General features: G+C 43.9%; 1 protein-coding gene across 1 annotated transcript in view; it reads left to right on the top strand.

The window, feature by feature from the left end:
• LOC135514564 (receptor-type tyrosine-protein phosphatase N2-like) overlaps positions 1 to 18021 on the top strand; it is a 143683-nt gene that overhangs the window by 116640 nt on the left and 9022 nt on the right. The window contains exons 16-22 of the mRNA XM_064937996.1: positions 2248 to 2433; positions 6787 to 6934; positions 7419 to 7492; positions 12501 to 12578; positions 14756 to 14875; positions 15246 to 15412; positions 17581 to 17634. Coding sequence (XP_064794068.1) covers positions 2248 to 2433; positions 6787 to 6934; positions 7419 to 7492; positions 12501 to 12578; positions 14756 to 14875; positions 15246 to 15412; positions 17581 to 17634 — 827 coding nt within the window. The remainder of the gene's footprint in view (positions 1 to 2247; positions 2434 to 6786; positions 6935 to 7418; positions 7493 to 12500; positions 12579 to 14755; positions 14876 to 15245; positions 15413 to 17580; positions 17635 to 18021) is intronic.

The raw sequence follows: 18021 nt of genomic DNA, 5'->3' as shown, positions 1-18021 counted from the left end.
ACATTTGGCCCAAAGACTTGCAAAGAGAGAGGGTGGGGCACTTTGTTCCGGTTCCAATCCTCGTTCTATCTCTTCTCTTAACATGTATGGACCCAGAACTTTAATCGAGCTTCTGAACATTTACACAAGACTGGGTTTACCGAGATCAGAAGCTCGCCTACACTGGCCATTCTTCACAGATACTTCCACTGCCCAGGATGGTATATGGGTGCTTCCCAAATGGTACCCTATTCCCTATTTGGTGACTCATATGGCTCTTGTGTCTTTCTGTCTGTGTATTTGAAATCAAATGATAGAAGATAATGATATTATTTTATGTCAGGCCAGACTTTATTTTGTGAGATAGCTAGTGCGTTCTGTATCATCTGAACCAAATGCATTGGAATACATTCCCATCATCTAATCGATTTTTACAAGGTAAACTTTAACAAAATAATCTGTGTTCAATTCCAGATTTTCGTGTGAGAAATATTAGATGACACATTCAGAGCTTGTTTTCAAACATCAGTTGAAGGAATGAATAATGTAGCATCTGACAACTGTTCCAATGTCTGTCTCAGGCTCACACGTCAGAGAACAGATTTATCTATCAATCCAGGGTTTTTGTTTTGAGAATTTCTACATATCCTGCAATATAACATGGAGATCAACCATATACAGTATAACAGACTGACACCAGGGGAGCATCCCAAATGGCACCCTATTCCCTACATAGGGCACTACTTTTGTCCAGACTCTGACCTACATAGTGCACTACTTTTGACAAGGCTCTGAAAAAAACAAGGTAATACACTATAGAGGGAATATGGTGCTATTTGGGACACAGCGCTGTTCATTTCTCCTTGGCCTGGGCAGTGCCATACTAAAGCTGTAAATAGGTCTTATTTCATTTAAACCTGACCTTGGTGGAACGTTTTTCTTTTTAGCAGGCAGCTAATTGAATATCTCAGGGGAGGCCATTTTCATATGGGGCCTTTTTAATTAGGACTGATGGTGGTAACCACCAAGTCCACCCTGTAGAGTTGTTGGAATGTGAACGTTACAGCCTGCGGTAATGGTGCGGCTGTCTGCCTGTCTGGAATGGAGCTGTAGCAGAGGGATGGGGGACAGGAGAGGCAGGCCTTACCTGGTGGCTGCTGGGAAAGACAGACAGGCAGGCAGGCAGGCAGGCAGGCAGACTGACAGATTTTGTAGAATTGAGTGGTTATAAGCCACTCGACTTATAGCATGTTAATAGATTGGAAATATGACGGGCTGGATTCCTGTATTTCTCTATAATGTGATTCCTGTATTTCTCTATAATGTGATTCCTATATTTCTCTATAATGTGATTCCTGTATTTCTCTACAATGTGATTCCTGTATTTGTTTTGTATATTTTTCTATAATGATATTGTATGTACTTCAACTGAAGCTGAGTGGTAGCCCACCATATACTCGTTCCAGTGAATGGTACTGAGGGAATGGGTGCTGGTAAAACCAAGGCAGACCTAATTGCCATGGTTACGGCTTGGACAGCCAGTGGATCAATGTCACAGGGAGGATAAGGATAAATAGTGAGATAAGATATCAACTGTAATGAAATTGCTTGTGATGTCACTCACAGCCAGTGTTAATCATTGTTATCGCTCTCCTAATGACTGGAGCATGTGCAGCTCGACGTCCTCTGGCTACATCCCCAGCTGCATTAGATCGCTGCTCCCCCGACTGACATCCTCATTCGGCCGCCGTGACTGAGAAAAATGATCATTTCAACTCATGGAGTAAACGTTATAACTGTTTCAGTATTTCTGAAATATTTCTCGAATAATACTTCAGTATTATTGAAAGAGCAGGTTGAACCCACGCTGGAATACGGAAATACTCCAATTATACCACAGACGGCCTTCGGTATGTCGTTGACGCTGATAGTATGCAATCTGTCAATGTTAACGTACGCAGTATCAAACATTATAATACAGCCGTCAAACCCCCATTGGTTGTGAATGTGCCCACCGAGGTAGTGTAAAACAGGGACATAACTTTAGTGACGGCTGCCGTTGCCTTGGAGATGGTCAGTAGCACGAGAACCTCATTCAAGAAGCAGCCTTTGGAATGTCTACATTTCAAAGCCTAATAGTAATCAATTGAATGTGTACCATCAGAAACCAAAAAAAAAATCCATTGTAAACCTGTATTTCAAAAGAACAGAGTAGCATATTCGTCAGTTAACTCAGTAACTGTGCTTGTGTCCCTCCTCCCTTCCTAGCAACTGTGTCGTCAGCGGATGTCGGTCAAGCCGCCGGCGGAGTGTCCAGAGCCGATGCACAGTGTGGCGCCCCAGTTCAGCGACGGGGGGCCCATCGTCAGCCCCTCGGCACGAAGCTCCACCTCCTCCTGGTCTGAGGAACCCGTCCACTCTAACATGGACATCTCCACTGGTCACATGATCCTGGTAAACATCCGTACCGCTACTGACTCACCCTATCACTGTCTGCCTGTGTGTCTCTCTCTCTCTCTCTCTCTCTCTCTCTCTCTCTCTCTCTCTCTATCTCTCTCTCTCTCTCTCTCTCCCTCTCTCTCTCTCTCTATCTCTCTATCTATTTCTCTCTCTCTCTCGCTCTCTCTCTCTCTCTCTCTCTCTATCTCTCTCTCTCTCTCTCTCTCTCTCTCTCTCTCTCTCTCTATCACATTATATCAGCATTTCTATGAGCATGCTTCTTCCACGTCTTCTCTTCCCACATATTCAAATGTTCATTGATTGTGAATAACTCTGTCTACCATTGTAATTGCAGTGTATATCTGTTCTTCACATAGCTCTATCTACATGCATTACACGCTCCTCACAATATGTGATAGAAGGGCCCTGGGATGTGTTCAATAGGCATGAAGCTCTTAATTGCCCCTGAGATTTACATCAGGAATATGTGAGACACACAGACACACACACACACACACACACACACACACACACACACACACACACACACACACACACACACACACACACACACACACACACACACACACACACACACACACACCGGTCGGCCCTCTGAATGGAGCAGCAGTGTAAGGTGAGAGAAAGCTCTGTGAGCTTCAGTCCATTGGACAGCTCCCTGGCAACAGATAGTAATGTGTGCTGCTACTCAACTGAGCCCAGTTTCTACAGATTGGCCAAATTGTTTGTCCCTTCCTCCTACGTACGGCAGTTGAAATATGAGAATGAAGTAAGCCACGAGGCCGTCGTTGGAGAGAGACTGTTCACTGTTCATGAGACTGCGGCTGGCTATGGTTGGTTGGTATATATTGGAGCCAGGCCAGGGAAGTGAAAGGAAATGACCCATGAGGCGTGAGCCACGCTTCCCGCCCTCCCACCCCCGGCTGTGCCCCACCCCCTCCATCATTCTAAATGCCCTGCTTCATCACAATCTGCATGAGACTGTGGGAGGTCCAGGGGCACGCTCCTACTCCTCTCTCTTCTTCTGCCATGTATCTCCTCTCTTCTCTCCTACCCCCTCTCTCATCTCTCTCTCATCATCTCTCTCCTCATCTCTTCTCTCTTCATCTCTCTCATTTTTCTCTCCTCATGTCTCTCTCCTCTCTTTTCTCTCTCCTCATATCTCTCCTCATATCTCTCCTCATATCTCTCTCATCTATCCTCTTTTATCTCCCCTCTCTTCTATCCTCTTTCATCTCTCCCCTCTCTCTCTCCTCTCTTCCATCCTATTTCTCCCACCCTCAACAACAACAACTGTTACTGTGATCCATCTGCCAGTAAAATAATGCCAACTTTTTGATTGAGTGGTGTTGATGTTTCCCTCTTCTGTTCTTTTCCTATGTTCTGGTCTCTTTCTGAAAAGTGACTGTTAATCTAGCCACAGTGAATGTTCTGAGTAGTTTCCTCTGTCATATTATATGACCAGTCAGACCTGAACAACCATCTGAGGAGGGCTCATATTGAGTTATCACAGGCAGTGCAGAGAGACAAACATGTCGTCAGTACCAGCAGTCCAAGCTTCACACTTGCGCTACAGTACGTTGTAGAGTGATTCATATTCTAGGGTTCAGAAAAAAAAACCTGATTTGCTTTCTAGGTTTATTCACCCCAAATTAATTGCCTGTAATGCTTCAAATCCCACTCTATCATGATACCCGACTGATTTGTATTAGAGAATTGCCTTGCACCATTTTATCTATGTTAATGTATTACTTTGTCCCATGGTACTTGTTCAGAATCTGACTTCATACAGAGATTTGGCTGTGTCTTAAGCAGATGAACATACTCTATATATAAAGCACATTATCTTGTCTTTTGTTGCTGGCCCAGTAATTGTTCTAGATTATACCTCGTGGAGTCTATAGAGATTAGGGATTTGCGAAGCTGCCGAGTGGGAAGTTATTTAGAAGATAGCTGAGTATGTTATGTGAGGGGTGTGTGGGTGCGGTGTAATTTGGAGTGTTGATTTACACCACCATTTTGCAGGCACAACGTGCGTTCCAAATATGAAGAAATATGCTGTTTAATGACTTTAATGCAGGACAGGGAGTGTTCATGCTGGAAAGCACCATGTGTTCAGAAGTAAAAGGTCTTAATCTTACATGATACCCGCTATTCCACAGCTGTGTCCCAAATGGCATCCCATTCCCTTTGTCATGCACTCCTTTTGATGGGCCCCTGTTCGAAAGTAGTGCACGGTATAGGAAATAGGGTGCTGTTTGGGACGCATCCCAAACGAGCTTGAGCCAGTACGGAGGAAAGTGGCCTTATTATAATAGTGTTGTTAGCGGCATGTGATGCTTCAGTTTCCTCAGCGTAGTTTGTGATGCTGCAGTTTCCTCACCGTAGTTTGTGATGCTGCAGTTGTACACAGTTGTTCCCGTCCCTTTCCTGTCACCTCGTGTCTGCGTCCCAAACGGCACCCTCGTCCCTACGTAGTGCACTCCTTTTGATGGCCATACGGTGCCACTTGTGACACATCCAGTCGGTGTAAAACCAAGCAGCTCCTATGTGCACCTGTCCTTCTTTCACCCAGGTGCTCTAGTCTCGTTCATTACGAGGCTCTAGCCCTGCCACGACGTCATCGACGGCCCTGAGCTGAGCACTAGCTCCTCATCGAGCGTTATTTCATTCTGATTTTATTGAGCACCTTTTGGCAGCTGTAAACCCAGCAGTAAAGGGATTAGCCAGTGTTTGCCTGACACATGGTGATCTCAGCACCTCCTGATTGGATTGCAATAATCCCTTTACACAGTACAAAACCCCATTACTCTGGCATTAACGCAGAGGAGAGTGTGGCTGCCTGATGCCTGGGAGGGCTGGTGGAGTGGTAGGGGATGGTGGGGTAGAGGTGGAGGGGGTGAGGTTATCTGGGTAGGGTAACAGTGCAGGATGAAGGTGCTATTCGATAAGGGGCTAAATCAAGGAAGGGTCATGGATTCATGGCCTGCTAAAATATTGAGCCTGTATCCCAGACTGTGTTCGGTGTGTCAGCACATAGTGTAATATGTATTGATATGATATGGAGGCCGGGACATATTGGGATAGCGTGGGCAGGGATTAAAGTAGCATTGGTGTGTGTGTGTGTGTGTGTGTGTGTGTGTGTGTGTGTGTGTGTGTGTGTGTGTGTGTGTGTGTGTGTGTGTGTGTGTGTGTGTGTGTGTGTGTGTGTGTGGTGAACTTAGTGCTGATCATCCCTGTACGCTGCATTAAGGCACTTCGCTTTCTGAATCATAGTGAGAAAGATCCAGTCAAGGGTGAGTCCCCAATGGCACCCTATTCCCTAACACCATAAGGTGCGTTATTTGGGACGCAGATAAGATATCTGTCCAGGACAGATTCTATTTCAACAAATACCCAATATATCCTGTTAGGAGAAAGTCCATTAAGCCTCTGTAAGTACTCACCATGAATCTAGATGATGTTCTCCCCATTGTAATCTTATGTTATTAATAGAATGACATTAGGGCTGTCCCAAATGGCACCCTATTCCTTATATAGTGCACTGCTTTTGTTTTGACCAGATCCCTATGGGTAGTATGGTAGTAGTGTACTACGTAGGGAATAGTGTGCCATTTGGGGTGTAGCCTAGGAGTCCTTTTAGGATGCTCTTTTGTTTTGTGTTAAAGAGATATTCCCGGTGAGTGTTAGATACTTTGTGTATGGACCCTGGATCATCAGTGATGTCCAGCAATCGTCTCAGCCCAACTGTCCTCTTCCAACAGAGAGGAACAATAGCTTGTCTACCCTGATGGCCCCAGTGCTGAAACATTCTATGTTTCACATTTAGCTTTGACAATCTCATTAGCGGCAGTTAATCAAAGTCAGTGCTCCTGACTTAATTATGAATAGAGCAGGAGAGGTAATGGTCTTGGCTGAATGGCTTGTCATTTAGAGGAAACTATTCCTGTCCTCTTACCAGGACCATGTAGACACCATGAATAAATGGGAGGAGTTTGGGTTATGAGCTCACTTCTCCTCTAATAAAGACACACACACACACATATATAGGAATCAAATGCCACAAAACATTTGCATTACTAGTATTAATATAATGTCTGCAATGAAATGCTCCTGCTGAGTGAAGAATACTATATTTCAAGTCTCCTTATTGTGTCTACACCTTGCTTTTCATTGCTTCTTCTTGGCCAGGTAGCTATTGACGAAGCCAAAATGAAATGAAAACAAATCTTCTCTTCCCTCCCTGGTCTTACATTGTGGAAGAATAGACACCAACTGATAAACCAAATGGGTACAACTCTAGTTATTTCATCCATATTGAATCCATATGTTTCCCGTCCTCCCTAGTTTTACATGGAGGACCACCTGAAAAACCAGAATCGTCTGGAGAAGGAGTGGGAGGCTCTGTGTGGGTACCAGGCTGAGCCCAACGCCTCCACTACAGGCCTGGGGGCCGGGAACACAAAGAAGAACCGCTCCAATGCTGTGGTGGCCTGTGAGTTATTTTTCTCTTCTTTTAAAAGAGTGGGGCGGTCCCCATCCTTCCGTATTCTTCCATGTTTATTGGATAGAGAGGAAAGGTAGAACAGTGTGTGTTGAAAGAGCAGTGAATGGGATTTGAACCCCTTCTCCCAGCGGTATAGAGAGCAATTCTCCTGCTCCCCAGACCTAAGACAGCTTTACCTTCATCTTGCACTTTGATTTGTCCCTGCATTATAGGTGATTGACCTCTGAGTTAAAATACTGTCTTAAAATGCTGTTAGATATCATGTTACTGTCAATTGCACCCATCTGAGACTAGTTTATATGATATATGGAGTTTCTTTTAGGTTTAAGTGATAAGCTCAAGGTTATGTTTGAGTATGTTTTTGATTATTTCAGTATTCCAGTACTTGAAACACACTGCAGTCCGGGTCGGGTTGGGTCGGGTGCTGACGCCTTGTTGAGTTGGTGCAATAATTCCTCCATTCATATTTCAGATGATCACTCAAGAATAACCTTGAAGGTTGAAAACAGCCAAGGCAATTCAGATTACATCAATGCCAGCCCAGTTGTAAGTATCTTTTCTGCTTTATACTGAGGGTGTGGCGTGCTGTGCTGACAGCCCAACAGGGATTTAGAATGAACAAAAGCAAAGCAGTGTTTTTTCAATATAATATTTGAACGGTTCCTTAGCTTTACTAAGATGCTTTGTATTTCTTATACACGTTGTGTTTCATGCATTGAATATTCTTTATTTTTCACTAAAAAAATCAAATAAGGTGTGAATATTCACATGGGGAAAGTTTGAGAAAGGGTACTATGGATGGTTCACCCTATGCATTATTGAAAGCACAGTTGATGTGTAAAGAACTGAGATATGACCATTATTCACCCTGAATGACGCTGGTGTTGGTGTATGTGTTGTTGTTTACTGTTTGGCGCGGCTATGCAGTTCATTTTTGGGGGGGTTTCGATGTTGCACTATGCACACTAAGTGTACAAAACATTAGGAACTGAGTCCCCCCCCCCTGAGTCCCCCCCCCCCTTCTGCCCTCAGAACAGCCTCATTTCGTCAGGGCATGCGTTCCACAGGCATGCTGGCCCACACTCAATGTACAGTATATTCAGGTTTAGTTTATTACACAATTGCCAGCTAAAAGCTGAATTGCAGTACCCAGCAAAAACTAGCAAATACATAAAGTAAGAAGTCAATCAGGATGAGGACTGAAGCGTTTATTTCCATCAGGCTTATTGAACTTTGCCTGTTGGACAACATCCAGAGTGGAGGCCTAAATACAGTATTTTACACCTGCTTAAGTATCAACAAAAAAATATGTTTTGAGCAAAATAGTATTCTGTAACTCAACTGTGAATGTCCAATGACCAAACATTTGTAAGAGAATGAGGGAAATAAGAACCATGTGAATTCAGTAACGGAGCATACCCATTTGAAAACGGTTGTAAAAAAAAAAAAAAACCTGGAGGCAGATCGAGAAGCATTCCATTAAAAGAAGCAGGAACACTATGCATTTCAAATCCAGGGAGGCGTCCCAAATGGCACCTTATTCCCTTTTATAGGGCACTTCTTTTGGCCAGGGCCCATAGGGATCTGTAGTGCACTATGTAAGGAATCTGGTTCCATTTGGGACACATCCCAGGCTTCGTCACACCAAGGTGCCTGGATGTGACTCACAACTAAACAGAAGAACCTTTTCCAAACACCGATCGACTGACAAGCATGATGGGTACAACCAGTTATACAGAAATACCTCTGTACCTCTGAAATACCTCTGTATCTGGCAATTTGATTTCCTCACTCGCCCACGCGCACAACGTTGTTGTTGGCACTCAGGAGAATGTTTGTCTGCAAAGTAACACTGAATCCTAAAGCAAAACTTAAAACGATATTATTATAAGAACTGTGTAGCTGCCTTGTGATGGGGGCATAAAGAGCTTGTTATTGCTTCTCTCTACTGTGGGATCTCTGGTTTCAAGCTAAGTCATCCTGGACTATTATTGCATGGCTTTGTTTTGAAGACATTACAGTACAGTGCACCTGTTGGTTTTAAGTTGAAGTGTATGTCGAGTTTCTAAGGATGCTCCAGCTTATCTTATGGACTCTCACTTTCAGATCCTAACTACTTGTCCCTCACAATACATGGGGAACAAAACATCTGAGTCTGCCTCTCTCAATCCCATTGAATACCTTTTGAAACACCTCTGAAATGAGGCCCAGAACCACAGCGAATCACCTGATAAGCCTCGGTCCCCCATGGTGCGTTGGTGACAGACAGACAGAGACAGAGCAGTGCTCTACAATAGCTGCCACCGACAGCCACCGGCCAGAAGGGAAGAAAGGCTGATAATTACAGCAACACAGGCCCTGGCTGAGCAGAACAAAACAGCCATGATTACGCCTGTCGCGTTGCTGCTTGCTCCTCATTAGGTCCCAATAATGACTAATCTCTCTCTCCCTCTCTCCCTCTCTCCCTCTCTCTCTCTCTTTCTTGCTCTCTCTCTGTGTGTGTATATATATATATATTTCTCTCTCTTTCTCTCTCTCTATATAGATAGAGAAAGAAAGAAAAATCTATCTCTGTCTCTCTCCAACCTGGGTTCCTGGAAACCCATCACCAGCATCAGCCCCTCAGTCTACTGACGGCTGAATGGAAGAAACACACTCAAGAATGTCATTAGCACCAACTCTCAGTTGGGAGACAGCAGACACTTGGATGTGTGAGAGAGAGAGAGAAATTAGAGAGAGAAAAAGAGAGAACAACAGAGAGAGTGAGAGCGACAGAGAGGGAGCTAGAGAAAGAGAGAGGGAGGGAGAAGAGAGACATACACTGAGAATGCGTACACTCAGTCTCCCTCCCCCTCCCTCTCTCCCTCACTCTCTTTCTCCTCCCCCTCCCTCTCTCCCTCACTCTTTCTCCTTCCCCTCACTCTCTTTCTCTTCCCCCTCCCTCTCTCTCTCCCTCACTCTTTCTCCTCCCCCTCCCTCACTCTCTTTCTCCTTCCCCTCCCTCACTCTCTTTCTCCTCCCCTCCCCCTCTCTCTCCCTCACTCTTTCTCCTCCCCCACCCTCACTCTCTTTCTCCTTCCCCTCTCTCTCTCTTTCTCCTCCCCCACCCTCACTCTCTTTCTCCTTCCCCTCTCACTCTCTTTCTCCTTCCCCTCTCTCTCTCTTTCTCCTCCCCCACCCTCACTCTCTTTCTCCTTCCCCTCTCTCTCTCTTTCTCCTCCCCCCTCCCTCACTCTCTTTCTCCTTCCCCTCTCTCTCTCTTTTTCCTCCCCCTCCCTCACTCTCTTTCTCCTTCCCCTCTCTCTCTCTTTCTCCTCCCCCTCCCTCACTCTCTTTCTCCTTCCCCTCTCTCTCTCTTTCTCCTCCCCCTCCCTCACTCTCTTTCTCCTTCCCCTCTCTCTCTTTTCTCCTCCCCCTCCCTCACTCTCTTTCTCCTTCCCCTCTCTCTCTCTTTCCCCTCCCCCTCCCTCACTCTCTTTCTCCTTCCCCTCTCTCTCTCTTTCTCCTCCCCTCCCCCTCTCTCTCCCTCACTCTCTTTCTCCTTCCCCTCCCTCACTCTCTTTCTCCTCCCCTCCCCCCCCCTCTCTCTCCCTCACTCTTTCTCCTCCCCCCTCACTCTCTTTCTCCTTCCCCTCTCTCTCTCTCTTTCTCCTCCCCCTCCCTCACTCTCTTTCTCCTTCCCTCTCTCTCTCTTTCTCCTCCCCCACCCTCACTCTCTTTCTCCTCCCCCACCCTCACTCTCTTTCTCCTTCCCCTCTCTCTCTCTTTCTCCTCCCCCTCCCTCACTCTTTCTCCTTCCCCTCTCTCTCTCTTTCTCCTCCCCCTCCCTCACTCTCTTCTCCTTCCCCTCTCTCTCTCTCTTTCTCCTCCCCTCCCTCACTCTCTTTCTCCTTCCCTCTCTCTCTCTCTTTCTCCTCCCCCATCCCTCACTCTCTTTCTCCTTCCCCTCTCTCTATCTTTCTCTCTGTGCTGAGTGTTCTGAGAGACTTTACACTGAGCCTCCGTATTGAGTCTATTTTAACATTTTATATTTAACCTTTATTTATCTTGGCAAGTCAGTTAAGAACAAATTATTATTTACCAAGGACACAGTCCGTTTCTATGTTGCATCAGATACTCCCCAAGGGTATTGCGGACGTTAGTTTCTTCTTAGCAATGAGTCTGGATCTGAGGACCTCCCCAACAATTTCTAGGATGGAAATACATTCTAGACCGTCTGATTGGTCCCAAGTGACTCTTTGAAAAGTGGTCGTTGGTTTTCATACTCTAATTGGTTAGAGATGTTCCAATCACGGATAACTTTGTTTTGTACAACACCCCTCGTTTTGACGTCCCCACAAACAACTTCAATGATGGCAGTCTCAGACTGAAGTATGTAGCGAATGACAGCCACGGAAGAATTCCGTTTGAGTCATCAAGCAAGGATATTGCATAAAACAGTAGACATGTGTTGTATTTCTTTATTCCTTTTTTTTAAAGGCCAAAGCTAAAATGTTTGACTCCTTGTTAGCATTTGTCATAATTGACAACTATATAAAATGACTAAAAAGCACTTTACCATTTACAGCCCGTCTATTCTCCTCCATCCTTTAACAAATGCACTTTGCAGTGACAGTTTTTCTGCTTTAATTGAAATTCAAACATCTCGCTAGTTAATACTGTTCTTTTCTTCCCCCAGTTAATAAATTAAAGTTAAAAGTGTAATCTTCTGTGCAAACCCGAGTTCATTTAAAACATTTTATTATTTCAGTTCATAAAGCAACAGAATACTATTAAAGACCATTTTGTGTGTTCAAGCCTTGGAATTATCTGTCTTCTCCCATAATTGCTTCCAGCTAAATTGGCCTATCCAATTATTACATTTTCCATACAATTTGCATGGTAATAGGTATGACTGTCACTTACCTTTTCTCGCATTCGCCCCATGTTTCTGGCCCACGTTTCTTCTCAATTTTCTTCGCACTCCAAGTTTGCGAGAGTTCAGCAGCCTTGTTGATTTAAGCACCGTAGAAGAAGAAAAGACGTCATTTGGATTTTAGATTCGTAGAAAGGAGTTCGTCCACAAACATTTGGTTAACCAGGGTGAATGGTTTTGCACCCTGCGTTAGCCCAATAGAGACCTTAAACGCTTCACTGGCCATCAAGGCTATTTCTTTGGAAGGGCAGGACAGGCAGCAATACTCTGATTGTCCTTGTTCTACAGCCATTGTGGATGCTACTTTAAATCAGCCTTATGCTAAAATTGCTCTTACAGATTGTTAAATTGCCTTTTTCTATGTGATAATGATTCTGTGAAGTTGTCACTGGACCCGATAGTGTTGTTTCATTATGATTTAGTTTTACATTTTGATTTGATCTATTTTTCGATGGGACCCAGTCTAAGAATAATAATCTTTCTTAAAGCACCTACGAGGGTAAACTTTGTGGTCCTGTACTTTATCAATAATTAAGTAATGACCTTTCTCTTCCTCTCTCTCTCTCTCTCTCTCTCTCTCTCTCTCTCTCTCTCTCTCTCTCTCTCTCTCTCTCTCACACTCTCTTCCTCTCTCCACAGATGGACCACGACCCACGGAACCCAGCCTACATTGCTACTCAAGGCCCTCTCCCCTCCACGGTGTCTGATTTCTGGCAGGTACTCTCCTCTCTCTCATAAAATCAATATCTTCTCCAGTCTTTAACAAGAAGGGAACCGTGTTATTAGCAGTGTAATTCAAACTGGAGACAAGTGCTTTTTGTACACGCCTTAGCCTCCATATATACCGCTACACAATCTAGTTGCAAATGATAATCAAATATCAGTATACATTATACATACAGATAGACCTGGTTGTATCAGGCTAGGAGAGAAATGGAGGAATTAGATTTGATTATTTCATGCAATCGATAAAGTGGATCATTATTATTCTACCTCTCTGATAATGGCAATATGTAGGGAATAGGGCGCCATTTGGGATGCATCTTCTGTCACCAGTATGCTACTTGAATTGTGCTACTGAGTGGAGGGAGTGCCTGGCCCAGCATGAGGACAACTGAAGTATGTGCCTCCCCCTGTCCCTGGACCCCCCTCTCTGCCTAATCCCTGTTGGAGAGGGGGGATGGAGGCTCTCTCTCCTCTCCTCACTAATCTTCTCCCTCTTGTCCATTCACTGGCCCTCTCCACACAGGATGCAGCTCTCTCTCTTCTTTACCTCTCTTTAGCTCTCTCCCTCCCCCTCTTTCTCGCGCTCTCTCTTTCTCCTTCCCCCGCTCTCTTCCCCTCTCTGTTCTTCCACCCTCCCCCCTCTCTCCCTCCCTCTCTCTCCTTCCCCCAGTCTCTTCTCCTCTCCTCTTCCCCTCTCCCACTCTCTCTCACTCTCTTTCTAACCCTCTTTCTCTCCCCCGTCTCTTTCCTCCTCTCCCATCGTCATTAAGGCGACTCAGAGTTCAGAGAGCTTCCATATTCAGGCTTTAATTGAGGGTATTTTTAAGTGTCCATTCCAGAAGAATGATGTTCTACAGTCATCAAGGGCTGGTTTCCCGAGACACAGATTAAGTCTAGTCCTAGACTAAGAAGCACTTTCAATGGAGAATCAAGTAATAGCATAGATGTAACTTCACATTTATTCAGGACCATTATAACTGTAGTTATTGGGAGGGTTGTTCAATGGGTTTAAAGAGGCAATCAGCAGTTGAAACCATAACAAAACGTTCTCCCAGCCCCTGTTGCAGTATAACAAATTGAGGGATGGGGCTGGAGAAATGTTAACAGTCTGAAGTTCATAAATAGACCTATGGATGTTTTAAAGCTATACGGGGCATGTCTACAGTTACTTTGTTGACAAACATTGGAGTAAAACGGGCTTCTATTTTGGGTTCTGATGGGGTACAACAGTTTGAATACGATCGTCAGGCATTTAGAAGTTATATTCTTCTAGAATCAATGGGCACATACACGTTATTCATTTCTAAGTTCCAAACTGGATGTAGCAACTGCTGATGGCCCCTTTAAGAGGATCTACTTTCACTAGTATCTCTATTATTAAATGTTGAGCCATAGGTGAAAGCATCCTGGTAATCTGATGACTTGTAACAATAATGTTTTATTAGCTCTATTAACCTGCCTTCTGTTTTTCTATCCTGCCAATGGCTCTCTGGAGCCTATCTAGTTTCTGGCCAACGGCAAATAAACTGGCTCTATGTCAGCGGGAAAAATACACCTGCGCAGGCACTCCTAGTTCTGGAACGACACAATAGGGAGAGGGACTCTCTCAATAACGATAATGTATTCATTTGTTAAGGGACAGATACAATTAAAACATTGACAGTCAGATGCACTGTCCCGTCATGCTTTAGTGTGGGCTAATTTGCACCATCAACCCCCCTAGATATGTAGCTGTTTTTAAAAAAAAATCCCAAACTGTTTCACTATTGTTAAAGTTTTGACAAATGCAACCATTTCGAGGACTTTAATAAATTCACAGCGACAGCGAACAGTGTTTTTACCAAATTGCCTTTTGGAAAGTAGATGATACTGTAATTTAGATGCAGGCGACTCGATAAGACGAATGAACGGATGATAATGGACTATTTTAATCAAGCGTTTTATTCCAAAGAAATTGAGAACAATAAATATTCCTGTTTGTGTTGTTTTGTCTGTTTCCTGTGACACAAGTGAATGGGCTCCGACATAAAAGGGGGTTCAAAGTGTGTGAGAGCGTCTGAATAGAGTCGCGTGAGTGAGAGGCAAGTGCGGGTGTGTAGGCATGTCACGAGGCAATTATCTGGCGTTGCCGTGTGACAAAATGGCGGTTCTCTGTCTTTTGTGTGCAGATGGTGTGGGAGAGCGGCTGTGTGGTCATTGTCATGCTGACGCCCCTCACTGAGAGCGGAGTCAAACAGTGCTACCACTACTGGCCTGACGAGGGGTCCAACCTTTACCACATCTATGAGGTACGAGGCCTGGCTATCCAATGTCGGCTGTTTGATCAAATAGACCATTATTACATTATTCTAGTTGTGTGTGTTGTCTGTTCTCAATTGAAATATGGTTATAGTCGTTTTGTTTTTAAAATGCAGGCACTTGTGTAACAGGGTAATTCAACATAATGTTTTTGGAAACAGACTCCCTTTTAATTGTATTAATCTGTTTTATATAATTTAATACAGTAATACGAACTTTAAGGTGCACTACATGTTTAAAATCTAGTGCACTTATAATGGCATGCGTAAGTGTGTATTCAGAGATAACTCTGACCATAGAATTAGACCATGTGAACTCCTTCGACTTCTCTGACTCTGACATCACTTCCTCTTTTTGTAGGTGAACCTGGTGTCGGAGCACATCTGGTGCGATGACTTCCTGGTTCGTAGTTTCTACCTGAAGAACATGCAGACCAACGAGACTCGCACCGTCACGCAGTTCCACTTCCTCACCTGGCTCAACCAGAACGTCCCTGAGTCCAGCAGGACTCTCCTGGACTTCCGCAGGTAGGACTTCCTAGAGTCAGGGCTATCCTCACCACTATCGAAAATTGCAAAAATCTGGAGAACTTTCCCAAAATGCGCAGATTTTTCAGAAAGCCTGAAGGAATCTGGGGAAAGTTTCCAGGAAATATGTGGGAAAGATACCAGATTTTTGCGACCATATTATTGTCAGATTAATATGGTATCAATAAGGTATTTTGTGGTATTAAACTTCTGGTTCCCTTTTAATATTCTCTGTTATTTTCCTCCCACTTTTACGTGCCAGTCTCGTATAGTACCATCACTACTATGACTCAGTGATCTCTTTATTGCTAGCCCTGCTGCTCTCTAAGGTCCACCGAGGAAACTTTCACATAACAGAACAAGTCTGAGCAGTGTGATGTTATATAGCCTGGTGTTATTGTATTTGTGGCGCACACTCATGAGGTGAGATCTTCTGGGGAAAGACAAGGGCCAGGATATGTGGTCAAAGAAAATATACTGCCATCGAAACCACCAACTGTGGTGAGTGTAGAAATATTGTCTTTTATCACAGGTGAAGGAATGGTGAGGGGAAATAATTAGTTCTCGCTCAATTTCTTATCGCATGCTATTGCAGTAACACTTGAATCTGAATATCGGTTTGTGGTTTCGACATCATTTATCACACTTGAGGGTTCGAGAACATAAACTGCTAGCTAATTCCTCTCTCTGTATGCCGGCATGTATTTAATTAACATGATTCACTTCTGATTGAGCAGCACACTCTTTTTCTCAGTTTCTAAGCTACCTACCTGTTTTGGTTTGGTTCTTCCTTCTGTTATTTTGCCAGCTAATTAGCGGTTGCCAGTGTCATTTTTGTGATGTTGCAGCTAGTAATATGAGCCCAGTTGCATAGTCACAAAAGTGATCATTGGAAACTGTGACTCTGCAACCAGGGGCCTTGCGGAACCCCCCTCCTCCTCCTACCCCTCTCCTCTCTCTCCTCAGCCTCTCCTCTCTCTAACGACCTCTCACCTTTTGCTTGCTCATGATTTGCTTGACTTCCTCTGACTGATACTCTCTATAAGCTTAACTTCTCTAAGGATCGCCTCCCTCCTTTGACTTCCCCCACTACTCCCCCAACCAACACCCCATTGGTGATCTGCTGTTGTCCTATGGTAACTTGGTTCATGGTGGGATCTGTGGGATCAGGACTCCTGAATTGTGAAAGAAATTGGTTTGTTGCGTAACATTTTCTGTCAATTTACTTTTGATCGATGAAGAAATACTATTCATTTAAATCCAATTTATTAAAGAGATTATCATTGGGGATTATAGCGAGAGCATGAAACAAATCCTCGGCTTAAGTGGTCCACTTCCTGCCCCATGTATAAGTACTGTAGTATACATGCAGATGGAAGTTGAATTCTTATTTAGTTCTATACGTTTCAGTAAGATAATTAGCCTACTTAGTGTACTTTTAAGGGAGTAAGTGACCCCCTAAACCCCACCACCGATACCCCTTTAACATTGTAGTTCTTGAGCTCCATGATCAAAAGATCTGGTCCAGCATAATTCACCCACACAACAACAGCTAGTAGCTATCAATGTGAGGGCTGCTGTACGGTGCTGCTGGCAGGAGTGTGTCTCCTTCTCTCGCCACTGTGTAATGTCTTTAATTGTACAAGGTTAATGCACGTTGGTCACAGGGGCAGAGTCTCAAATGGCACCCTATTCCCCATATAGTGCACTACTTTTGATCAGAGCCCTGGTCAAAATTAGTGCACTAAATAGGGGATAGGGTGCCATTTGGGATGTAGACAGGCATTTTACCCAGCAGCCATCACACCTCATTACCACAATCCAATATATCACCACTGCAATGGCATATCTTCATTAAGTCAGTCTATTAATTATGATTGTGAAATGTGGATTTATTATTTAAATGTTTTTGATTGACAGGGGATGTGTCTTTCCTCCATAGATTCATTATAATGGTTTTACCTTGATGTCGACTTGTTCTTGATATACAGAAATGCATTTCTATCGGGTATTTATTCATTTGAGAAGTGTTGCCCAGTTAAAACCAAGCCTAAATGAGAATAACATTGGTTCAATCACTGGGTGTACTCTTTTATGTTATATTTAATTGAATTTTGATGTTGGGATTTAGTGTTTATGATGCTTTATGTCTGTCTGTTCTGTTGCAGAAAGGTTAACAAGTGCTACCGGGGAAGGTCTTGTCCTATGATAGTCCACTGCAGGCAAGTTTAAACAGTATTATACCTCAGTAGAGGAAGTAAATGATGGAACACATTATACCGTGTGTCTGTACTGGGCCTGACATCTATGAGTATTGCTCCGTCTCTCTGAGTCATACGGCTTGAATAGATCTAAGTCGCTGTGTTTTCCTTTTATACTGTGCATACACACTCCTATCCACAGTTCCCAAATATATATCAAACCTGAAATAAAGAGTTGGAATATAGTTTAGAGTTTACACAGCTTGTGTTTTCAGTTTTCAAATAATCATTAGCATAAGCAACACCATTTGAATAGCTAGAGCCTTTTACAATACATAGATGCACCTTGCAGACAGATCACAGGGCTCTCTCCTTCTCTCACTCTGCTCAGCTCTGACAGACCAGCCA

Source organism: Oncorhynchus masou, chromosome 3, assembly GCF_036934945.1.
Source record: "Oncorhynchus masou masou isolate Uvic2021 chromosome 3, UVic_Omas_1.1, whole genome shotgun sequence".
Taxonomy (NCBI): Eukaryota; Metazoa; Chordata; class Actinopteri; order Salmoniformes; family Salmonidae; genus Oncorhynchus; species Oncorhynchus masou.
The sequence above is the reverse complement of the archived record's forward strand: the minus strand, read 5'-3'. Positions and strand labels throughout refer to the sequence as shown.